The sequence below is a fragment of the Daucus carota genome, chromosome 6 (genome assembly GCF_001625215.2).
Source record: "Daucus carota subsp. sativus chromosome 6, DH1 v3.0, whole genome shotgun sequence".
In the NCBI taxonomy this organism is placed as follows: Eukaryota; Viridiplantae; Streptophyta; class Magnoliopsida; order Apiales; family Apiaceae; genus Daucus; species Daucus carota.
Genome location: NC_030386.2, coordinates 39200404 through 39222921, shown reverse-complemented (window position 1 = coordinate 39222921; position 22518 = coordinate 39200404). Strand labels below are relative to the sequence as shown.

The following is a 22518-nucleotide window of genomic DNA, read 5'->3' as shown; positions in this document are numbered from 1 at the left end:
CGACTACTTGACAAGGAATGTCCTAATTTTATTATCTTACTGTTGGAGCTTTGTAATTTTTACTATTTTCATATTGTCTGGAAAGACTCTTTAATAAATCGGAAATCTCAATATACTTATATAAAGGAGAAGCGAGGTGCGTGTAGGTGGCGCCTCTCACATCGCTCTGTTCTATTTTTCTAATTTTATGGAATTTTTGGATAAAAAATATTAAAAATTAGAACTACCTCTTTTAGTTTCGGATATATTAGAAGCAAGTTTTAAAATCTGATTTTGTTTCAGATTATTTATGGAATATAATAGCTTGAAAGTTTTAATCTGATTTTGTTTCTGCATAGAGAGAGGAAGCGATAGAACTACTTTTTTGAGTTTCGGATATTTTACTCTACAAATATTAATATTGAATCATTAATATAACATTTATAGGCCGCCGCAACGCGCGGCTTCTCGACTAGTTTCACAATGAGAAAAGAAATAAGTCTTTCTTCTTTCTTGTTTCCAAAAAAATATCTCCGGTAATAAATTATAAATTTTCTCTTAAAAATATTACTCGTATAAGTTGTAAATTTTATTTTCAAAAATATAGTACGCAAGCTCAACTATGAACGTTGCAATCTTGAAGTCAATTAATTTCAACTAGCATTACAATATCTTATACGATTTTGACTCTTTATTCTAAAATAATTTAAAAATATAAATTTATTGTAAAATTCCTAAATTATATCAAAAACGACACTTATGTTTGTGTATTAACATGTTACATAATAACAATAAATAATCTTGTTTGATTAATATTTTTTAATTTTGATACGATATAAAAGTAAATGAATTTTTTTATTTTTTATCTTGATAATGCTCATATAGTCTATATATGAAATTCCACAAGGGTTACTACACATGGATCCCTTCTGCAATGCGAGATCAAGTTTTTATGGTTATTGGTTATATTGGTTATGCAGTTTGATACACAGTTTTCGACCATGTATCATAAATATATCGGTCTCCTGTTGGTTATAACTCCTGTAGTCCCGGAATTCGGGATGGAACCCAACACAATGGTATTACATGGGGTGGGCGAAGGCAAGAAAGAGACTCCGTTGGATTGGTAGTGGTTAGTGTATTGACAGTTGTTGCCAAACGTCCCAGTTTGATATCTCCGTTTCAGATCATTGTCATCCATCATCGACAAACGGGAACTGTGTAGGTAAGTCCCATGTGAAGAAGGTCATGTGTTAAGGTATATTAATATTACATCACACATTATATTATTTATTGTGCACTAAACCGGGGGTTTTCACGGAAACAGTCTCCTTATAGCCTCTCTGCTTTAGTGGCATTCAGACCTGCTCTAAGCGGGATATACCGAGTATGTCTGGTTTGATTTGATTTAGTCTATATATGAAAATGACATGAAAATTGTTCTTTCATTTTCTAAAAAACTTATTTTTAAAATTAGTTTAGAAAAATAATAAAAATTCGAGTTTTCAAAATCTACCAACCAACATATGAAATAATTTAAAATTCGAGTCTCCAAGATCTCTTTTTGTTTTAAATAATTTATTTCAATTTAGCCAACTCCTTCCGGTCGATCGATTGGAAATTACTGTTACTATCGAAAAAATTATATTGTATATTCAATGATAACAAAATACAAATGTCAAAATCAATTACAGAAGAGCGGGATTATAGGATATCGAGATAGATTACTCCTGTCGACCCAACAGACAGTCGTCTATCCACACACACTGCTATGGCCGACCCGTCGGCTCCGATCCGATTCGGTATAATCGGTTGCGCCGATATAGCTCGCAAGGTCTCGCGCGCAATCTCTCTCGCTCCCAACGCCTCTCTCGCCGCCGTCGGCAGCCGCTCCGCCGAAAAAGCGGCCCAATTCGCCGCCGCGAATAACTTCCCCGCCTCCGCCAAGGCATACGCTAGCTACGACGCCGTTTTGGACGACTCCGAAATTGACGCCGTCTACTTGCCGTTACCGACCAGTCTTCACGTCCGGTGGGCGGTTGCGGCGGCGGAGAAGAAGAAACACGTGTTGTTAGAGAAGCCGGTGGCGATTAATGCTCTCGAGTTCGATAAGATTGTCGAGGCGTGTGAGAGGAATGGAGTGCAGTTTATGGATGGGACTATGTGGATGCATCATCCCAGGGCTAGTAAGATTAAGGAGTTTTTATCGGATTCCGAGAGTTTCGGTGAACTCAAGGCGGTATGATTGTGAAATTCTGTTGAATTGAATGATGCTCGTGTTTCGAAATTGTGTACATATAAATTGATGGATTGATAGATTTGTTGAGTTATAGTTTTGGAATTGAATGATGCTTATTAGTATGATGCGAAATGGATAAGCTAGCTAGCTTAGGTTATGTGCTGAAAATGTGCTTAATCATCTAATGTAGTTATTTAATGTGCACATCAGTAGATCATCACGATGCGATCACTAGATATTAGTATAGGCTACATAGCTAGATATAGAGATCTTAAAGTTAACTTTGGAATTAAATGGTGTTTGACTCGTGGAATAAAAGTTTATAAAATTATAGTTATGTGCTAAAGTGCTAACTAAGTTTTGCTTATGTGCTGAAAATGTGTGATGTTATATATATATTTTTTGGAATGGAGTGATGCTTGTGTGTACCAAGAGTGAGCTTTGCACATGTGATGAATATGCCCGATTATAATGTGCTTGTTTTTTAGCGGTGCATATTTCATGGTGCTGCTTTATTTGCATTTATGTTCAGGTTTTCTGTTTTAGATTCTCCGGTTTTTGTACAGTAAATTGATAACTTCATTTTCAATTCAGATTGGGGACTAGATTTTCTTTTCCTTTTCTTTTTCTTCTAATATTAAATTATTTAGCTGGTCAATTCAGTTTATGGAGGATGAAGACGCAAATGTAGATATTTAGTCCCCTTCAGGTGGATGATCCATCTAAACATTGTTAAGTATAATATCTTATGTTGTGTTACATAATTTACATTTTACTGTGTCCAATTATTATTTCATACGTTTCTCTGGTAACATCGAGACATATTTTTGTGCCAGTCAACCATCTTTAACAATCTTTCTTGTTATAATACCACGTATGAATGTTCCATGTTAACTATCTGCAATGACTAGATTGCAACATTTCACTTATTTCACTTGGTGCCTTTTTGTTGTTGTAATTTGGTAAACAAATTTTAGAAGTTCTAGATTATAATATGGGTGTTGGGTATCAGGTTAAAATAAGTCAAGTTTTCAGGGAAACTTCTGAGGCCTCTTCATTGCTTAACTAGTAAAAAAATTAAACCAATTCCCTCTTTTTAACAATAATGTGGGGGTTCCTATCGTTTACATGTTCACACCAGTAGCATGTCCATTCTACCAATTAGTAAAGTGTAGAATATATTATAAACAATAAACTTATATTCAAGTAAGAAGGTTTAGGTACATTTGTCACAAACTTTAAAACAAGTTAGAAGCATGATGTTCACATGATGGCCAACAGAGTATCATATAGTTTCATTCTTTAATATTCAGACTTTGCCGTTCTTCTACGTTTCCTGTCACGTATTCATCACAGTAAGAATCATATTTACTGAACATTCCACTAAACATGACAAACTATCTACAGGTGTAATGTTTTTCTCTATCCTAATATTATGTTAAACAATTGGCATTAATGGACCTGGAACTTGAGTTAATTGATTTCTCTGTCGATATTCTCTCCTAATTAGAGCTTTGTAGTTTGTATGTCTATTTCACTTGGATAGTATAATATATATTTTCTGAATATTCTTAAAATAATGTTATCTCTAGCTTTTTATTGGCATGTTTTGGCAATAAAACAGTTAAGTTCGCTATACTTGATGGGTAACCTTGATTTTTTTCATTAAATAAATTGCCTCGAAAGTTCTAATGTTCTATATATAATAATATTTGCTTTACAACTGATCGGCTGGTCAGTGTTAGAATATTGTAATTTGAAACAAAACTTATAGAGGCAACACCCTTTATTTTTTCAGAGCTAGCACTCTTTTCTGTTCATTTGGTAGTTTACACTGTTTCTGATGTTATTTTGAAATTTCACAGGTAAATAGCTGCTTCGGTTTCGCGGTTACCCCTGATTTTCTGGAGAATGATATTAGAACGAAACCAGATCTTGATGGTCTAGGCGCTCTTGGTGACGTAGGGTGGTACTGCATCAGGTCAATTCTGTGGGCTGCTGATTTCGAACTGCCTAAATTTGTAACTGCTTTGCCTGGAACTATTCTCAACAAAGCAGGCGTGATTTTGACATGTAATGCTTCCTTACATTGGGAAGATGGAAAAGTAGCAACCTTCCGTTGCTCTTTCTTGGAAAACTTGATCATGGATGTCACTTTTGTCGGGACTAAGGGGACTTTGCATATGCACGATTTTGTCATCCCTTATGAAGAAAACAAAGCCTCTTTTACCACTGCTGTAATGTCAGGATTCAATGACTTGATGACTGGATGGGTGCCGAAGCCAAGCGAGCACACAGTTATGACAGATCTTCCTCAGGAATGTCTGATGGTGAGGGAGTTCTCGAGGTTAGTGGCGGATATAAGAAATAAAGGTGCAAAACCTGACAAGAAATGGCCTACCATCAGTAGGAAGACGCAACTTACATTAGATGCTGTCAAAGAATCTGTTTACAATGGTTGTAAGAAAGTTGAGATTGTTGAGTAATTATTTACAGCGGTTCATTGAGCTATTTAGCTCCTTAAGTATTGTCTGTTGTTAAAAAAAGTCTGCACTAATCTGAACCGTATTCTTCTGTTGTCTTGTTAATTGTTGCTCAAGGACCCGGAATATGGAGGTCTTGTCGATAAACTTATAGTTTGTGTGACAGTTTCAGTTAAGACTTTTTTGTTTGATTAAGTTAAAAGACTTTCTTCTTCCTTCTTTTTCTTTGATAAAATTCAGTAGTTACTGATTTCTTATCTATCTTATCACTAATTTCTGAAACATATTTTCTCTAATTTTTTCACGAGTGGCCCGAAGAAGATGTTCCTGGGAGGTTAAACTGTTAGATAACAATGTTTTCTAAGGAGAAATCAACAGAGAAGATCGGCATAGGTAAAATTTCTAAACAAGCTAATATGATACTAACACGTGTTTAAATGAAAAAAATCGATGTAAAATTTTTAAACAAGCAAATGTGACACTAACATATTTATAAATGAAAAATCTGCATGCTCATTGCAACAGAAAAGTATGACTGAAAATATTTGGGACTAAAAAACCATATTTAGTTATTTAGGATATTCGTTTATCGATATTAAAAATGCACTTTTCCCGGGATCAAAAATAATTATGTTATGATCAAAAATACTGTTCATGACATAATATTACATTTTCTATGTCTATTACACAATATTACACTCACAGTTGTGCATGAAATAAAACAAATATCTTCTAAATTTTGTAGTAAATTCAATTTTTACTAGCATATAATGATTCTTCATATTTTAGAAAACTCTTTTGATTTGCTACGATTTTCGTTCACAATAATTTCTTAGATTACATTTGTATTGTTCTTAAAATTATTAAATTTATGCAAATCCCATTTTTCTTTTAAATTATGAATTAAAAGACGTTTTATCTAATTACTGATTCGTTGTAAGTTTTTTTTCTGAATCATACCTTTTAAAATGATCCTTATATCCTCCATAATTTTAATGTATGTATATTTTTTTTATTAGAAATCATGGTTAAACTTGGTATAGACTGATGAGGAATCATGGAGACGTTATCTTTCTACAATATGTTTTTTGAGAAAATCTTTTAAATGACGTAATAGATATACACATAATTTTAATTAGATGGTTTATATATGATTTATCGTTTATTAATGTGATTATGGGTATTAATATTAGTATTAATATGAGCATAACCAACAAATATTGTCAACAAAAATTTGGAACAATTTTTAAAGCGTCTAACATTTTTCATATTTTAATAAATTTATCCGCGAAATTAGTAAATTACAAATAACGTCCGGTACATGACAGTACATTATTTTTTTATTCGCATGTTTATTGTTTTTTTTCCTCAAACAGTCAAAGTATATAAAAATGCATCATTAAAAATCTGGCTATGCCTACCGCGTTAAGCAAACAAAACTGAGTTCGCATAATTTACTTACGCGTATAATCCGCTTCATAGAGGAGCAGGTACACTCTTTTGTACATAACCTTATACACATCAAACATTTATAATTTTATCCTTCAATTAATAATTATCGCTCGTTTTAAACACAGATATCGTATCGGCGATTTGATCTGCGCGATTTACAGATGTCGATGCTCGATTCGTTCTTCAACAAAGGCTTTAAAGCTCCGAGATGGTAAATTTAATCATCGGAATCGTCGATTAATTAATGTTTATATGTGTATGTGAATGATTATTTATGTGATGAATCAAGTAATTAACTGATCCTGAGCTTAATTGAAGTTTAATTGTGAATTTATTGAGTGTGTGATGTTAAGTATTGTTTAGAATTTGATTGTGTTGTTTTAGTGTTTGCGATGATTTGATGTGAAATGATATGAGTGGATCAGTCTGACTTGAGTTTACTTGTTTGTTGTGGTGATTATGTAGTAAGACCTTGCTTAAATTGACGATTCCGCGGATTAAGTTGTTGAGGAATCGGAGAGAAATTCAGCTTAAGCAGATGCGGAGGGATATTGCTAAGTTGTTGGAGACTGGACAGGAAGCGACTGCTCGGATTCGGGTAGAAGCTGGTTTTAACTTGAAAAACTGTGTTTTGTTGACGTGTGAGTGATCGTTTAGATATGATTGTAATTGTTCTGTGTTGAAATGATGTTCAGGTTGAGCATATTATAAGAGAGGAGAAAATGATGGCAGCGCAGGAGATCATTGAACTGTTTTGTGAGCTTATCAGTGTTCGTCTTCCTATTATTGAATCGCAGAGGTTACTTGTGACTTTAATTTTTGTTTTCGGGGTTTTATATATAGTTATCTGATGATATGTGAGTGGCATGCTATTATTTGGTTGAGTAAAATATCCCATTTTAGGAAATTTTGATAACAATGAGATAGAGCATCAGTGAGGCAGACTGCAGATGTGTATATGCTTAGGTTAAAACTTGAAGAAATAAATTAATATCGAGGTTATACAGACAGTTAGTTTGTTGGCTTTACATCCTAGGTTTCAGATGATGTTATTATCAATTCGTCTTATTATCTACTCTTTGCTAGTTGTGTTTGGTCTTAGGGAATGGAAAATGCTAGTTTTTTGACCTGAAAGGGGAAAGAGATTGACATTATCATGTCGAAGTTTTGTAGCATATTATATACGTGAATCATTAATTCTGATAAAATAATAGGTTTGAATGATATAAATGAATAGCCGCTAAAAATATTAATTATATTATATGGTTTCATGGTCCCAAAGGGTTTATGAGATGAATCCTATTATTCTCTTATTTTAACTGACGTGTTAAGTGGTATCAAGTCTGCACAGCGTTGTCGGTCTGTACAGCGTTGTCGTGTGAAGTGTGACAACGTTAAATATCAACTTTTTTATCAGTGACAGTTTCAACAATAGAGGAGCAGACTTTGCAATACCATATATAATTTCGAGTAGGTCTGTATAAAATTATATATTAACTTGTGATACAACTTAGGGTTTTCTGTAATGTACGTAGTAGGTCAACAAATTATGATTATGGACAATTAGTGCATCGAAAATTTTTGAGATGCATAAGCTGTGTTCCCCAGTATTTGAAGGCTGAAGATATATTTTTTCCCTTGAAGTGTTCTGAACTCTATCCAGCTTCTTCTCTTAATATTTTTTCCATGACGTCATGCAATGCCTGTGAATTTTTTTAATTAAATAGTAACCCACTGTTTGGTTACGTCTTGACACTATCGACCAAATGGTGCACTCACTTTTCCTTCCACGTGCATGTATCTAGGAAGCAAAGTGCGTGTGCGGGGGTTCGTAGCACGGGGACATGGAAATTCGGCAAATCTAATATGGGGACTCAGGGGGTGTATATTAACTAAATAGTCATATAAATAACTAAATAATTTCATTATTCTTAGTAAATGATATAATACAATTGTTGCATTATAAGATAGTTAAGTGATTAAGTAACTATTTACTTGATTAATTAATTAAGAAGATTCCCCAAAAATGGCCGCACCCCCAAGAATCGAATGTGCGGTGCGGCGCGTGAGTCGAAGAATCCCTGCTTGGCAAATAGTAACACGTTAAAAATGTATAATGTATGTATTAACTAAATATTCATATTAACCAGATGAGTTCATTATTCTTAGCAATTGCTATTAATTAATTGTTGCATTATAAGGTAGTTAAGTGATTAAGTAACTATTCACTTGATTAATTAATTAAGAAGATTCCCCAAAAATAGCCGCACCCCCAAGAATCGAATGCGCGGTGCGGCGCGTGAGTGGAAGAATCCTGCTTTCTAGCTGTGCATTATGTTCTTCTTCCTTCTTTCCTAAGTAATGGCTTCGAAACCAGTCATGGTTTTGTCACTATTATGTAGTCTTCTTGGCTAATTTTTAAGTACTGTCAGTTTTGTTTGATTATACGAGTGAGATTGTAATTAGTATGTACTTGTTGAAGTAGTGTACGAATTGGCATCATTTCTGCAAATTGACTTCTTTTTTTTGCTGTTGTGTACTCAATCTAGGGAATGCCCTCTTGATTTAAAAGAGGCAATTTCAAGCATCTGTTTTGCTGCACCAAGATGTGCGGATTTGCCAGAGTTGATTCAGGTTCAAATGCTCTTTGCTGGAAAATATGGGAAAGAATTTGTGGTAGCTGCAACAGAGCTGATGCCAGAATGTGGTGTCAATCGACAGGTTTGGCATCTGTAACTATGGAACTAGCTAGTCTCTTTTTCTCTTCTGTCGGATGTCATACAAGTAACACAATCACTCGAGACAAATCTGACTTGCATGCAAACTATATTAACGTAGTGGACTAAAGCAAAAGGGCATGCTAGCATTGTTCTTATATGATGTTTCTTGTGCTTTTGCTTTGTAGTTGATAGAATTGCTTTCTGTCCGTGCTCCTGCCCCTGATGTCAAGTTGAAGCTGTTAAAGGACATTGCAGAAGAACATGAATTAGATTGGGATCCAACTGCCTCTGAAAGTGAATTGTTGAAACCGCATGAAGATCTGCTGGTGGGTAATTGTTATTGTGATTGCACCAAATAGGAATCAGAAAGAGAAAATTACAATTATTCTCGTGCTTTTATTTCATATTAGATATTTTACGAGGTTTATTATCCTTTGGCAGAATGGTCCAACACAATTTGTCAGTGAAACCAAAGTGCCCCTTCCAGAAGAAAAGAAAGATGACGATGTTGATGATACTGGCTCGGAACAAGTCCCTCATTACGCATCTGACTCAGATGCTGGCTTTGACACATCTGATTTCCCTGAAGTTCCAACAGCATCACTTCGTCCAAGTAAGGGGACTGGGACGGCCCCAGAGATGCTCCCTTTCCCAGCTTCTGCCTTGTCTGGCCTTGATCCTGAATCAACAAACTCGTCAGGCGATGAAGAATCTTATTCACATGATTTAAAGGCAGAGCTTGAGGAAATGCTCAGAGATAAACCAGAAAGTGAGGACTTCAAACCTCCTAGTACTTTGGTCGATGAAGATAAGCAGTTTCTGCCGTTCATCTCTCCCCCACCACCGTCCTCTGTATCTTTACCCCCACCATCATCTTCTACCGCTTTAGAAAGAGAAATCAACCCTCCTCCATCTGTTTTGAGGACCAGCACTGATGATGTGGATTTGCTAGATGTTTTGGCTGCAGCCCAGGCTGCTGCTTCTAGCGCTGAGCATGCAGCAGCTGCTGCCCGCTCAGCTGCGAGCCTAGCTGAATTTAGAATTAATGAAATCGTCAGCAAAAGGAATGTTGGGGGCTCTCAAATTACAGGTGACAACCCTTTTCATTCAGGCTCTTCAGTGTCAGATACAGGGAAGAAACAGGCTCTTGATCATGAAAACTCATTCACGGATTCTGATATTTCAAATTCTCTACACTCTCGTCTTCATCTTGGTGACCACCCCGAGTTAGAGACAACCAAATATCCGGAATATGACAACTCAGAGCTGAATTCTAATCCCTCCATTTCCGAGAACCTTAACCTTGGTCAATATACACCTCCACACCAGCCCAAACGAGTGGATTCTCTAGAAGATGAGTCATATCTCTCTTACCCAAACTTATTCAACAGAGGGCCAAATTCTGTATCTCGCGAGCCTTCATTTGATGACAAATTCGACTCTGCTGGGAAGCATTGAGTTAAGTTTCTACCTGAGTTTAATATATGTACCTTCATTCTTGCATCTCGAATTAGAGTGAAGTCGTATCGTGGTGTTTTGTTTACCTTATACTGCCATATAGATTGTTACAATTATGTACATTCAAGTTTGTTTTTGTCAATCCGAACATGTTACCGTACTTGTTATGTAAAACGAGAGTGAGAATTGTTCTTTCATCTTTCGCCATCTGAAGGTGAATGCTTCAGGACAGTGAGCACAAGTACGTTGTTAGTGCAATCAAACAACAATTATCTCGAGGGACGATTCTCAATTTCTTGAGGCTGTTCGTTCACCTATGCTATTAAAAAAGCACTAGTCACAGTAATATTGCTACCTATTGCGAGTCTGCGACTAACAATGGACTAATCAAAAATAAAAGTTCTGTTACTATTTATTCATTTCTCATTATCTTTGTCTCGTTGATTTTGCAAATATTTTAACTGGTTAAAAGAAATTATTTATATATAATACTTTTTGACTTTTCTATACAAGCAGTTTTGAATCATTTAAAATAATTTGTATAAACCAGTTTTCTATAATTTAAATATGTAAGAAAATTCAACCTTTTTATGATAATAAGTTAAGTGAATATATGGGTTGAGAGTGGCTCAGTGGTAAAATCATACTTCAGTCGTAAAAAAAAAAAAAAGTTAAGTGAATATGATAGGGGTTTTAACCGATTTATCACAATTTCCAATAATAATACCTTAAACAACATGCTAACAATATATTTTTAAATATTATTTTATAAAATTTCATCTTGGAAGTCACAAAAAATAACACTTATTATAAACGTCAACTCATGTAGTTTTTTATTATTACAAATCCTAATATTATATAATATAATATTTTAATGTGATATTAGGAACATTTTTGATATATATAATATTTGAACTTCAAAACCGAATATCAATTTTTTTAAGCCTATAAAAAACTGACGAAAATACATGTCAGCCGACAGTAGTCAACAAGTGGCCCGATAAACAAACCAAAGCGAGCAAACCCTGAAAAAAAAAAACACACACACTTACACACACACTGCTCCAACTATTATAACGGCTTGATATAATCATAAGAAATGGCGTTCGCTTCATCTTCAAACACATCAATTTCACTCTACCCACACTTCAAACACAGACTAATCCCAATTATACCCCCACTCTCACTCTCAATTCACAATCCAAACCCTAGAAAACCAGTATCTTCTCTCCGATTCACCTGCCGCGCCGCTAAGCAGAGCACTAATCCCGTCAATAAGAAGCGCAAAAAGAAGCCTAATCCTGATTATAACAATAATAAGGCTAGTGGTAATGGTAATTATAAGAATAAGAAGAATAGTGATGTGTATAGAGGCTTTGGAGCTAGTGATTTTGTTGTCGAACACGGAGATGTGGATGATGAGGAGGAGGATGAGGGAGAGGCTTATCAGTCGATGCCGAAGCCGCCGGCTGGATTTGTGGTGGATGAGCAAGGGAAAGTGCTCATGGTTTCGAATAAGCGAATTGTCACCATTGTAAGAATTGATTAGTTGCTCTGATTACTAATGCTCGCTTGTTATGTAGTTTAATTGAATTTATATTGATGTGAAGATGTGTGTTAATACGATAGGGAATGCGGAACTAACAAACGGAAATAGTTAGTTGGGGAATTGTGTGGCTTTAGTAGTAGTTACTTGTTACATGTTATGTTTGTTTAGTTTATGTAATTTGGAGCTATGCTAGCTTGATGATGTGTGTAGAGGTAAATTTGAAGTGAGATAAGGAACACGAAACTAACAAACTGGAAGTATATGAATTTTGATAATTGATTTGGAGGTACTGAGAGCCTAACCGGGATATGTATTTTTTACGATTTTTTAGTGAATTTTGTAATCCCTGCATTTCATGTATGATTTCTGATAAATATAAGGAATTAAGTTGTGACTTTAGAAAGTTATTATTAGCGTAATAATGCGAGCAATGATGTCGATAAGTTAATTAGAATATTTGTGATTGTACTGAATTCTACAATAGTAATAGATTTTCTAACTGAATATGACTAATTCCCTATTAACAGTTGAAGACGACTACACAAAGCTAATATGTATAAAAAAAAAAAGCTTTTCCGTTTATCAATTACTAATGTTCACTTCTTACAGTATCCTTTGGAATTGTTTGTGGTTTTTAATTTCATGAAGCATGACAATTTGAAAAATACCATGAACAGGTCGATTCCACCAATAATTTCCCACTAGATTGTGTAGTCAGAAGAGTGTTTAGAAGCTCCAGAGGGGATGACTGTTTGCTTCTTTGCCCAGTTGATATGTAAGTATTGATACGAATACCGGTAAGAAAATTTATTTATCCCAAGTTATGTTCTAATGCTAATTATTTTTGCCACAGGCCTGTTCAGATAATGAAGAGTACAAATTTTGAGGGATGGTCAGCTGTATGTTTTCGCTTCGTTTTAAATTTGTTCTTATAAATTGAGTTTGAGAGTTAATTTTTAATTTTCTTGATGTCTTCCTTCATTTATTTTTCAAAACTATGTTAACACTTTTTACTTTATTAATTTACATTCATTTGCATTTTAGGTCAGTGATGAAGAAGTCGAAGCTCTCCTTCCCACGGCAGCCTATGCACTTGCCAAGATACACATGCACCTGATACACAGTGGGTATGCTTTCTACTAACTTGTACTTGGATAATGGTACCGTACCTTTTTTTATGTCAATTTAAAATCTTTTAGAGTTTTAGTTACAAATCTCCTTCCTTTGTTTTTCCTTGTATCAGGTTTTGCTATACGGCTAGAGGAGGATTCTGTTACGCAGAGGATAACATATTTGAATTTGGCACAGGTATCTGTCCTTATTTTTGACCATTTTCACCATATTAATGAAATTTCATATTCAAATCGTACACGGTATATAATGCTATGTGCTAGACACTTGTAAATAGTCTAGGCGTCTGGCTGTGGACTAAGTGGTATAAAATAATAATGTTTAAGTGCCCTAGTCTGTCAGCAGTCAGCTGCTACACGTATCAAATTTGGTTTATTCATATACAGTTACTGCTCAAGACCATTATTGAAATTCTTATTTAACAGTATGTTATATCCATATACACCATTATCTGCCTCTATATATCACTTAATGTTTATTGTTTTTCGGGTCATTCTTGATTTAATTTTTTACTGTTAAGTCTATGTTCATATGAATGCATATATAGTTTTTATCAAGGTGTCTTGGCATATGCAGATGATGGTGAAGATGTAGATGGTTTGCCTAATGAAGGCGTTGAAATTACTTTCTTTCATCTGGTAAGTTTTTATGGGCCTATTTATGAAGAGTCAAATTGGGTACCAAAAAAAATGGCTGAGAAAGACAACTACACAAAGTAAACAGACATAGTTGTCTCATGTCATTACGACGTCCAACATCAATTGATAATATACTCATGATGAAAAATGTGCCTAAAATAATAATAGCTTCATATTTGTGTCCATAAGTGATGAACTTTCCTCTGGTGCTTGTTCAATAAATTTTGAAAGTTCTGGTTTAGTTGCGTTATGCAGCCTTGTTGCCACTTCAGAGTACGTCACTTTGATTTATCCGCTGTTTTTTTCTTTAACAACACCTCAAAGATTATTTTGAATTATTGATCAAGCATTAATTCTCTCCGGAAACGGTTCTGCATTACATATTAAAAAGTTAAATTATGAAAACTTTTTGTTGAATCTGTATACTGATAAACGGATAGCCAATCTTGAGCTGACTTTCTTTTTCTACTCCTAATTTATGATCTATCAAATTTTCTTATGCAGGATGGTTCTCATTACATGATTTATACACCATCTGATCCACTACTTTTTGTTGCCACAAAGGTAAACTATAATAGCTTGCCTAGCACCCCATATTCTGTTTTTTATTATACGCCATTGTAGATCACAATTCTATGACATACTTGGACTACTTTCTGGTTATAGGCTCTTTAAAATATAGTACCGTCCAGAAATAAAATCCCTTCTGCAGTCCAAGTTTTTTACACAAATAAACTCATTGTGAATTTGTGATTTTACAAGTCATCCTCATGTGAACTAAAATAGAAGACAGTTTAATGTCAAATAGACAGGCCTCAGTTTATAATTTTGTACGTTTTCGTCTCTTTATCAGAGGCTATCTTTTATGTTATCACTAGTTTTAGCTTTTCTGTTTATGTGGATGCAGGATCAAGATGGGCGCCTGCAAATTGCTGATGATGTAAGGAACTCCATTCCACTTTTTTAGTCCTTTATTATTGCTCAATTAAATGACTCGTTTTTGTTGAAATTGTTGCTGCTTTATCTTGCCACCATTCTGTATTTAAATTGGTTGCAGTTAGTTTTTTTCTACCTGCTAGTAATTTAGTAAGATCTACAATTCGAAAGAAGTTTGTCATTGCCGTTTTCCTATTTGGTTTTTAATTTCTATTTCTGCTCATGTCTCGATTCAAGAGTGTTGTAGGCTATTTACTATAGAGGTAAGTATTAGATGTCATCAGCCTCTTATCGGAGCAGATTTTGCCTTGCTCTTTACGGAGCATATTCGCTTACCGTACCGTAACAGTACCAGTGTCCAGGAATTTTACGTGGTGTAGATTTTAATTTTTGTAATCCCCATTCTTCTCAACTGTTAAATCTCTTATTGCTGCAACATTCTGCTACTGATCAGATGATAATTTAAGTTTAACGGTATGTTGATCATGTTTGTGACTGTAATCAGGAGCTTTTGGAGGACCCTGCTACAATAAGTGCCATAGACGAGGAAACTGAATTTAATGCCCTGGTCGTAAGTAATCATTTCCCAGCGAAAACCATGCTGTATTGAAAACTAACTATTACCTAATTATATCTTTCTTCCTGTGCTTGCTTTTGCAGGAAGAAGAGGCTGCCCTGCTGGAGTCATTGTTCGGGGAAAGATAACAACCCTGCTTGTAAAGAGTCAAAATGGCCGAATTGTTACCAAGCCGGCCATGAAGCATCACCAGTAATAGGTTTAGGCATTCAGTTGTATGTTGTACATAAATGACTTTCGTAGTGTTTTGAACTTTTGATGTAGGGGAGGAGACGCTCTGAAATTCCAATGCTTTGCGTTATGATCGCAAGTCAACCGTAATGTGTTCAAATAATACGTATATCAATACCAATAGTAGGCTTGTTGGGTTACCCGATCTTGTTTTTGGGGTCAGCACAAATCTAAAATAGGTTGAAAAATTGAACCAGAATATGGCTCGATCAATCCAAAAATGATCTTATCAATACAAAAATATATGGTTTGAGTGTTTGACACGATATTAAGATAAACTAAATGATATTCTATTATAATATTTTAGAATAATATAAACAATAATTTAATGAGATGATTATAAATGGATAAGTTTGTTTAAATAATTTGTAAATATATCACAAACATATGTAATTATGTAATGTAGATTTATATATTAAATATTATATATATATATAAAAGATTGTATTGGATTAAGGTACGCTAGATCACGGTGAACTTCGCCAAAATTTTCAGGTGAAATTTATTATACCAGAAATATAAAGCCAGATTTTAATTCATATTTTTCCTAAATCGGATTTCAGATCTTGTCGGATTTGTCATTATGTGTAACAATAAAACTTGTACTATGTTCGGAATTTTTTTTTTATAATTTTCATTTTTATTTCAAAATCAAATAATTTAAAATAGAACGCTAATCTAACTAATATGAAAAATAATCTTGTTCCCACTCTCTCATTTTTCATATAATGTTCAACACATAAAATTATATTCTTATTTTATTTATTATATTTTCAACCTTTCATTCCCTGGACTCTTAATAATATCATCACATTTCATATCATTCACTCGGAAACTTACATATCAAAAAAAGAAACAAAAAAAACTACATATCAAATGCTTGTAAAAAAAACCAAATTTAAATGATACCACACAATATTCACAACTGACAACACTATTGGCTACTTCACACACAACAAACCTACCAGTACTGGTTCATAGATTTCTCTCCCATATTTCTAGGGTTTTACTTCTTGACTTCAAAAGTCTCAACTAAAACAGCTAAATTGATTATGATTACACCTCCTCAAATTACACCATGATGAAATACACACACAATTTGTATCTATACCTCCTTGTAATTCTACTTGTAGCTCCTCACTTGACCACTGTGTTTTCTTGGAAAAAAGATGAGTTTAGGAATTGTAATCAGACCCCATTTTGTAAAAGGGCTCGATCTCGAAAACCCATGTCTTGTAATCTGATTGCAACCCATGTTGAAGTCAGCGATGGGGATTTGAAGGCCTTTTTGGTGCCCAAGAATCAAGAAAATCAAGAGGAAGATCAAGAAAATCAAGAAAAGGGGGAGATTCATAGTAAAGCTTTGATTTTGAGCTTATCTGTGTATTCTGATGGGATATTGAGGTTAAAGATTGACGAGGATCCTAGTTTGGATCCACCCAAGAAGAGATTTGAGGTTCCGGATGTGATCGAATCGGGTTTTTTGGAGAAGAAGCTGTGGTTGGAGAGTGTGGAGAATAAGGGGGGTTTGAATGTTGTGTATTTGAATGGGGAGTATGAGGCTGTGTTGAGGAGTGACCCTTTTGAGGTTTTGGTGAGGGGGAAAGATGGGAAGAGTGTAATGTCCTTGAATTCACATGGGTTGTTTGATTTCGAGCAGTTGAGGGTGAAGAAAGAAGGGGAGGATTGGGAGGAGAGGTGGAAAGGGCACACGGATAGGAGGCCGTATGGGCCTCAGTCGATTAGTTTTGATGTGTCGTTTTATGATGTTAGTTTTGTTTATGGGATTCCGGAGCATGCTACTAGTCTTGCATTGAAGCCTACTAGGGGTCCTGGTGTGGATGATTCGGAGCCGTATAGGTTGTTTAATTTGGATGTTTTTGAGTATTTACATGAGTCGCCGTTTGGGCTTTATGGGTCAATTCCGTTTATGCTTGGGCATGGGAAAAGTAGGGGGACTTCTGGGTTTTTTTGGTTGAATGCTGCTGAAATGCAGATTGACGTGCTTAAGGATGGGTGGGATGCAGAGTCATCGATCACGCTTCCTTCGGGTCAGAGTAGGATTGATACTTTTTGGATGAGTGAGGCAGGGGTTGTTGATGCGTTCTTTTTTGTGGGTCCTGGACCTAAAGATGTTATTAGGCAGTATACTAGTGTGACCGGAACGTCAGCATTGCCTCAGCTTTTTGCTACAGCTTATCATCAGTGTAGATGGAATTATAGGGATGAGGAAGATGTTCAGAATGTGGATTCTAAGTTTGACGAACATGATATCCCCTATGACGTCTTATGGCTTGATATTGAACACACAGATGGAAAGAAGTACTTTACATGGGATAGGGCGCTCTTTCCTAATCCAGAAGATATGCAGAAGAAATTGGCTGCTAAGGGTAGGAAAATGGTTACCATTGTTGATCCTCACATAAAGAGGGATAATTCCTATCACATTCATAAGGAAGCTACCGAGAAGGGGTATTATGTTAAGGATGCAAATGGTAATGATTATGATGGCTGGTGCTGGCCTGGCTCCTCATCTTACATTGACATGGTAAATCCGGAGATCAGGTCGTGGTGGGGTGAGAAGTTCTCATACCAGGAGTACGTTGGTTCAACTCCTTCCCTGTACATCTGGAACGACATGAATGAACCTTCTGTGTTTAATGGTCCTGAGGTATGTTGTTTTCTTTGATTATATGGGTGTGTGCCATCTGCATTAAGTATGAAAATGCCATCAGTTGTCTGTGCATTATTGTATAGCTTGCTAGGGTAATTGATTCTATGTTTAGTTTATATATCACCTTTTTTGCATGCTTATTTTTGGTACAAATCCCAGCCCCCCTTGTCCACCAACTTAATAACCCCTTTTCTACAGTACATATATCTAGTGAATTTTGTCAAAGTTGTGAAGATGATGCAATCTGTAAGAGTATTGTATATACATGTGGTATTGTTTATAAACTCTGTGCTGTATACCAAGGGCATTCATGTTAAGAGCAGTGAAGAGAGAAACGACATGTTGAAATGACAACATTCATTGTCTCCGAAGTCAAGATTGTCACATTTTAACATGTAAATGACTAGTTGATCACACAGTGTATTTCCTTTTAGAAAGTAACTAATGAGGTATTTTTAGTAATTGTATTTAGCCCCCTACAATCTGTGCTTGTTGCAGTGGGCAGCTTTGTGACATTATGAAGTCATGTATATTGGCTATTTATGAATGCAGACTGTTTATGTAATTTTCAGTAGTATTTCCGTATTACTTAGGACAGCTTTATGCACATGACGTAGAATATATATTATATGCACAAACAATATATGATTGTGTTTTACCCCTGAAGAATATAGAAAATAAATATATTTTATGCACAGCTCGTATTTCTTCCTTTTTATTGCGCCAAATTAACTTTTATCAATACGACATATGATCGCCTCCTGCCGTAGGCAATCAGGTTTAGCAAACACAAGATTGCATCTTCAAAAAATGGCCTCTCCTTTTTAACATTTGTAAAAACGTGTGGGAGAGGGTTTCACGCCCAAGATTTACTTGGTCAAGAACCATAACTATTTATCACAATTATAGCCCTCAACTTTTATATATAGGTGAGACGTATCCTATACATGTTCATGTGGCAAGTTGTGATGTTCCCTCGCAAATATTATATGTATTTGCAATGATAGTAATAATTAGGAGAAATGGGTCTGTGTTTAGGCCATGTCATTGCAGTAGTGTTTTGATGTAGGAAAGAAACAAGATAACACAGTACTTTGTAAAATCCATTCTTCATAATATTCAAATTCCCTGAGCAGTGTGATGGAATGGGATGAAAGAATATGATGATGTAAATGTTTAATTGCTTACCATGCACAGTTGTTCAACAGATGATACTGTCAGAGGAAGAAAGATATAGGATTATATAAATAATCTATTCTCACTTTTGTCCAAAAGATCACAGGGTTGAAGGAAGAATAGTAAACTTAATTCGGAAGAATATATAGATGTGTATACAATTTTTATATTTCTGGGGGTTAACAGGGGCAATCTTTGTGCAACAGTGCAGACCCTTCTTGTCTACTTACTTTTTACATATGAATTCTTTAATGTGAGCAGATATCAATGCCTAGAGATGCTTTACACTATGGAAATGTTGAACACCGAGAATTGCATAATGCCTATGGATACTACTTCCATATGGCTACTGCTGGGGGACTTGTGAAACGAGAAAGTGGAAATGACAGGCCATTTGTTTTGTCAAGGGCATTTTTTCCGGGAACCCAAAAGTATGGTGCAGTTTGGACAGGAGACAACACAGCAGAATGGGAGCAGCTCAGGGTGTCGGTTCCAATGGTTTTGACACTTGGTCTTACTGGGCTTGCATTCTCTGGTTAGTAAACTTTGTTTTATCAGGGGTGAAGACTTAAGCTAGTTATCTGAACTCATGATCTCTATATATATATCAATATATTTCAGGTGCTGATGTTGGTGGCTTTTTTGGAAATCCTGAGCCTGAGTTATTACTTCGTTGGTATCAAGTAGGTGCCTACTATCCCTTTTTTAGGGGCCATGCACATCATGACACCAAGAGACGAGAACCCTGGCTATTTGGGTATGACATTCTATACATGTTAGCTATAATAAATATTATTACTCAAAGCATGTTGCTGGTATGCTAACATAAACAATCTTTATAAACTCAAAAGGATCTCCAGGGTTCCTTTACCTTGAAACAGAAGAAATAAAAATATTAATTCTTTATTTGTAACATTTACAAATTAAGCCACTAAAGCTTTTATAGAGAAGCTGTTGTCAAAGTTAAGCCACTTTAAACTTGTACTCTTATTAATGTCTGTGATGTTGTATAGTGGTCGATGTATTTTAAGATTATGCACTTCTTATTATACAGAGATGGCTAGTTGTATACAGTCATCATTAGCACTTTATTATAAATTTCATAAATTTCTTTCTCATCTTAACATAGTCATCACCCATTTTTAAAAAGAACTGATAATTTTTTTAATGTATATCTCCTTGCCCTTGGTAGGGCAATGAAAGGATTACCTTGCTTGACTGATTAGTTATTTGCTTTGTATCTGTAAACAGCTTTCTGTGTCTGTTCAGTATGATACATTGTATAAATTTTTAAAAGGCTGTTAATACCTTTAGTTCACAATGACTACAGAGAGCGCAAGACTGAGCTAATCAGAGAAGCCATACATATTCGGTACATGTTACTTCCTTATTTTTACACATTGTTCCGAGAAGCAAATGTGAGTGGAACCCCTGTAGTTCGGCCTCTTTGGATGGAATTTCCTTCTGATGAAGGTACCTTTGGCACTGATGAAGCTTTCATGGTTGGGAATAGTATTTTAGTCCAAGGAATCTATACTGAGGTGATTTCTCAATATCTTAACTTGCATTCTGAGACACTTGGGATCCTTTTTGTGATAGTTTTCTGGATTATCTTTTCTCAAAACCTAGTTTGCAGCAAACTGAATGCATCATATTATCAAGCAGGGTGCTAAACAAGTATCAGTATATTTACCGGGAGAACAATCATGGTATGATATGAGAACTGGAACTGCATATACGGGAGGTGTTACTCACAAGTTAGATGTATCAGAAGAGGCTATTCCTGCTTTTCAGCGGGCTGGAACTATCATTCCAAGGAAAGATCGTTTCCGTAGAAGTTCCAAACAAATGGAAAATGACCCCTATACTCTGGTACGTATCTAATTTTCGAGTGTCTTTTTCCCTTTATTTAATAATAATATGTGTTATATAGTTTGAATCAACTTCTGATGTTGAGTGGCGACGTGATTCTTTGAAAGAAATACACTCGTCCAACTTCTTGGAAGACAAGTAGTTGCATTATGTTGCACAATTATACTATTAAAAAGTACATTTGCTTTTTTTGAAATATATTCATGTTATATTGAGCTACATTGCCGAGATGATAACTTATGTCTTCGTAAGTTTACTATTATGTATTTTTCCAATCCTTAGGTGATAGCTCTTAATAGCTCCCGTGAAGCTGAAGGTGAGCTTTATGTTGACGATGGCAAGAGCTTTGCATTCCAGCAAGGATCTTATATCCATCGCCGTTTTGTATTCTCTAATGGAAAGCTCACATCTATAAACCTAGCACCTGCTGCAACCGGAAAAAGTCAATTTGTCACAGACTGTACTGTTGAGAGGATTATACTTCTTGGACACTCACCTGCACATAAAGGAGCGCTCGTTGAACCTTCGAATCAGAAGGCTGATGTAGAAGACGGCCCTCTGATGCTTCGACCAGGACGGACCCCGGCTGTACCAACGATCCGCAAGCCCGGTGTACGGATCACAGATGATTGGACTATAAGGATTTTGTAATTGTTGAGTAATACCGAGTGCAAAGAGGCTATTTAATTTACGACGCCATCGAAATGATTAATTTCCTTGGCAAACTTTAGACCTGTCCTCAGAACATCCGCTATCCTATAATTGTAACTGTTAACTTTAGAAGATTTCGAAGTTACAAAGCCTCTTTCAGCAAAATTCTGTTTATTTATTGCTTTAACTTTTTCTTGGGTTTAGAATGTGCTTGAGAAATAGTGAGAACTTAAAAAATCTTAACAGTCTAAAGTTATGGTACTGATCCGATCATCCAAATTGTCAGGTCTAAAACAAATGAAAATTGACCTTAACATTCGTATCGATGTAACCAATCAAATCATCTTTAAATTATTTTTAGAAAGGAAATAAATAACAAAATTATTTATCATTTATATAATTTAAGAACATATTTTAATTATGAAGCCAAACACAAATTCGGTGATAGAGATCCCGAAATAATAAATCAGTCTCATGCATTTATTCGTCTTTAGAATTAATACGAGGTTCGTGACGCAAGAACAGTAGTTGTCTAATCTCTATTAATGATCTCTTCATCTTAATACTATTTATTCTAAATCAAAAAAAAAAAAAGAACATTCTAAATAATTTGTAAAATAAACCCCTTTTATCTCTATTATTTCGAATTACAAAAATATTGCCGCGTACTATAAAAAATCACATATTTGACTTCCGCTAAAAAATTTTAAAATTAATTTGGTGACTTTCGTTAACATAAAAAACCACCTCTA

At 35.1% G+C, this 22518-nt stretch overlaps 4 protein-coding genes across 5 annotated transcripts; all 4 read left to right on the top strand.

The window, feature by feature from the left end:
• The first annotated feature begins 1661 nt into the window (after positions 1 to 1661).
• Positions 1662 to 4916, top strand: LOC108193061 (uncharacterized oxidoreductase At4g09670). Its single transcript, XM_017359634.2, has 2 exons — positions 1662 to 2218; positions 4084 to 4916. Exons 1-2 carry the CDS (start codon positions 1751 to 1753, stop codon positions 4702 to 4704), a joined length of 1089 nt encoding a protein of 362 aa, XP_017215123.1. The 5' UTR covers positions 1662 to 1750; the 3' UTR covers positions 4705 to 4916.
• A 1142-nt stretch (positions 4917 to 6058) lies between these two features.
• LOC108227942 (uncharacterized) lies at positions 6059 to 10530 on the top strand. 2 transcript variants are annotated; one of them, XM_017403346.2, is made up of 7 exons: positions 6059 to 6191; positions 6279 to 6364; positions 6619 to 6751; positions 6849 to 6952; positions 8703 to 8874; positions 9059 to 9199; positions 9315 to 10530. In XM_017403346.2, exons 2-7 carry the CDS (start codon positions 6315 to 6317, stop codon positions 10329 to 10331), a joined length of 1617 nt encoding a protein of 538 aa, XP_017258835.1. In that variant the 5' UTR covers positions 6059 to 6191; positions 6279 to 6314; the 3' UTR covers positions 10332 to 10530. The 2 variants fall into 2 exon arrangements, with proteins under 2 accessions (XP_017258835.1, XP_063935526.1); XM_064079456.1 differs by lacking the exon at positions 6059 to 6191 and having other exon boundaries at positions 6199 to 6364.
• Positions 10531 to 11319: 789 nt separating this feature from the next.
• Positions 11320 to 15533, top strand: LOC108224763 (uncharacterized). The gene is made up of 10 exons (XM_017399485.2): positions 11320 to 11865; positions 12558 to 12655; positions 12734 to 12779; positions 12925 to 13007; positions 13124 to 13188; positions 13588 to 13649; positions 14154 to 14213; positions 14557 to 14589; positions 15091 to 15156; positions 15246 to 15533. Exons 1-10 carry the CDS (start codon positions 11431 to 11433, stop codon positions 15288 to 15290), a joined length of 993 nt encoding a protein of 330 aa, XP_017254974.1. The 5' UTR covers positions 11320 to 11430; the 3' UTR covers positions 15291 to 15533.
• A 775-nt stretch (positions 15534 to 16308) lies between these two features.
• LOC108227518 (probable glucan 1,3-alpha-glucosidase) lies at positions 16309 to 21931 on the top strand. Its single transcript, XM_017402705.2, has 6 exons — positions 16309 to 18064; positions 19505 to 19778; positions 19865 to 20000; positions 20574 to 20784; positions 20909 to 21115; positions 21398 to 21931. Exons 1-6 carry the CDS (start codon positions 16472 to 16474, stop codon positions 21764 to 21766), a joined length of 2790 nt encoding a protein of 929 aa, XP_017258194.1. The 5' UTR covers positions 16309 to 16471; the 3' UTR covers positions 21767 to 21931.
• The last annotated feature ends 587 nt before the right edge of the window (positions 21932 to 22518 follow it).

Excerpts from the sequence above, each read along its gene's own strand:
- LOC108193061 (XM_017359634.2), top strand. The coding sequence starts at position 1,751 with ATGGCCGACCCGTCGGCTCCGATCCGATTCGGTATAATCGGTTGCGCC. Across the intron at positions 2,219-4,083 it reads GTTTCGGTGAACTCAAGGCG|GTAAATAGCTGCTTCGGTTT; the intron begins GTATGATTGTGA and ends GAAATTTCACAG.
- LOC108227942 (XM_017403346.2), top strand. The coding sequence starts at position 6,315 with ATGTCGATGCTCGATTCGTTCTTCAACAAAGGCTTTAAAGCTCCGAGA. Across the intron at positions 6,953-8,702 it reads CCTATTATTGAATCGCAGAG|GGAATGCCCTCTTGATTTAA; the intron begins GTTACTTGTGAC and ends TACTCAATCTAG. Across the intron at positions 9,200-9,314 it reads AACCGCATGAAGATCTGCTG|AATGGTCCAACACAATTTGT; the intron begins GTGGGTAATTGT and ends ATCCTTTGGCAG.
- LOC108224763 (XM_017399485.2), top strand. The coding sequence starts at position 11,431 with ATGGCGTTCGCTTCATCTTCAAACACATCAATTTCACTCTACCCACAC. Across the intron at positions 12,656-12,733 it reads CTTCTTTGCCCAGTTGATAT|GCCTGTTCAGATAATGAAGA; the intron begins GTAAGTATTGAT and ends TTTTTGCCACAG. Across the intron at positions 13,189-13,587 it reads CATATTTGAATTTGGCACAG|ATGATGGTGAAGATGTAGAT; the intron begins GTATCTGTCCTT and ends TGGCATATGCAG.
- LOC108227518 (XM_017402705.2), top strand. The coding sequence starts at position 16,472 with ATGATGAAATACACACACAATTTGTATCTATACCTCCTTGTAATTCTA. Across the intron at positions 19,779-19,864 it reads TACTGGGCTTGCATTCTCTG|GTGCTGATGTTGGTGGCTTT; the intron begins GTTAGTAAACTT and ends AATATATTTCAG. Across the intron at positions 20,785-20,908 it reads TCCAAGGAATCTATACTGAG|GGTGCTAAACAAGTATCAGT; the intron begins GTGATTTCTCAA and ends ATTATCAAGCAG.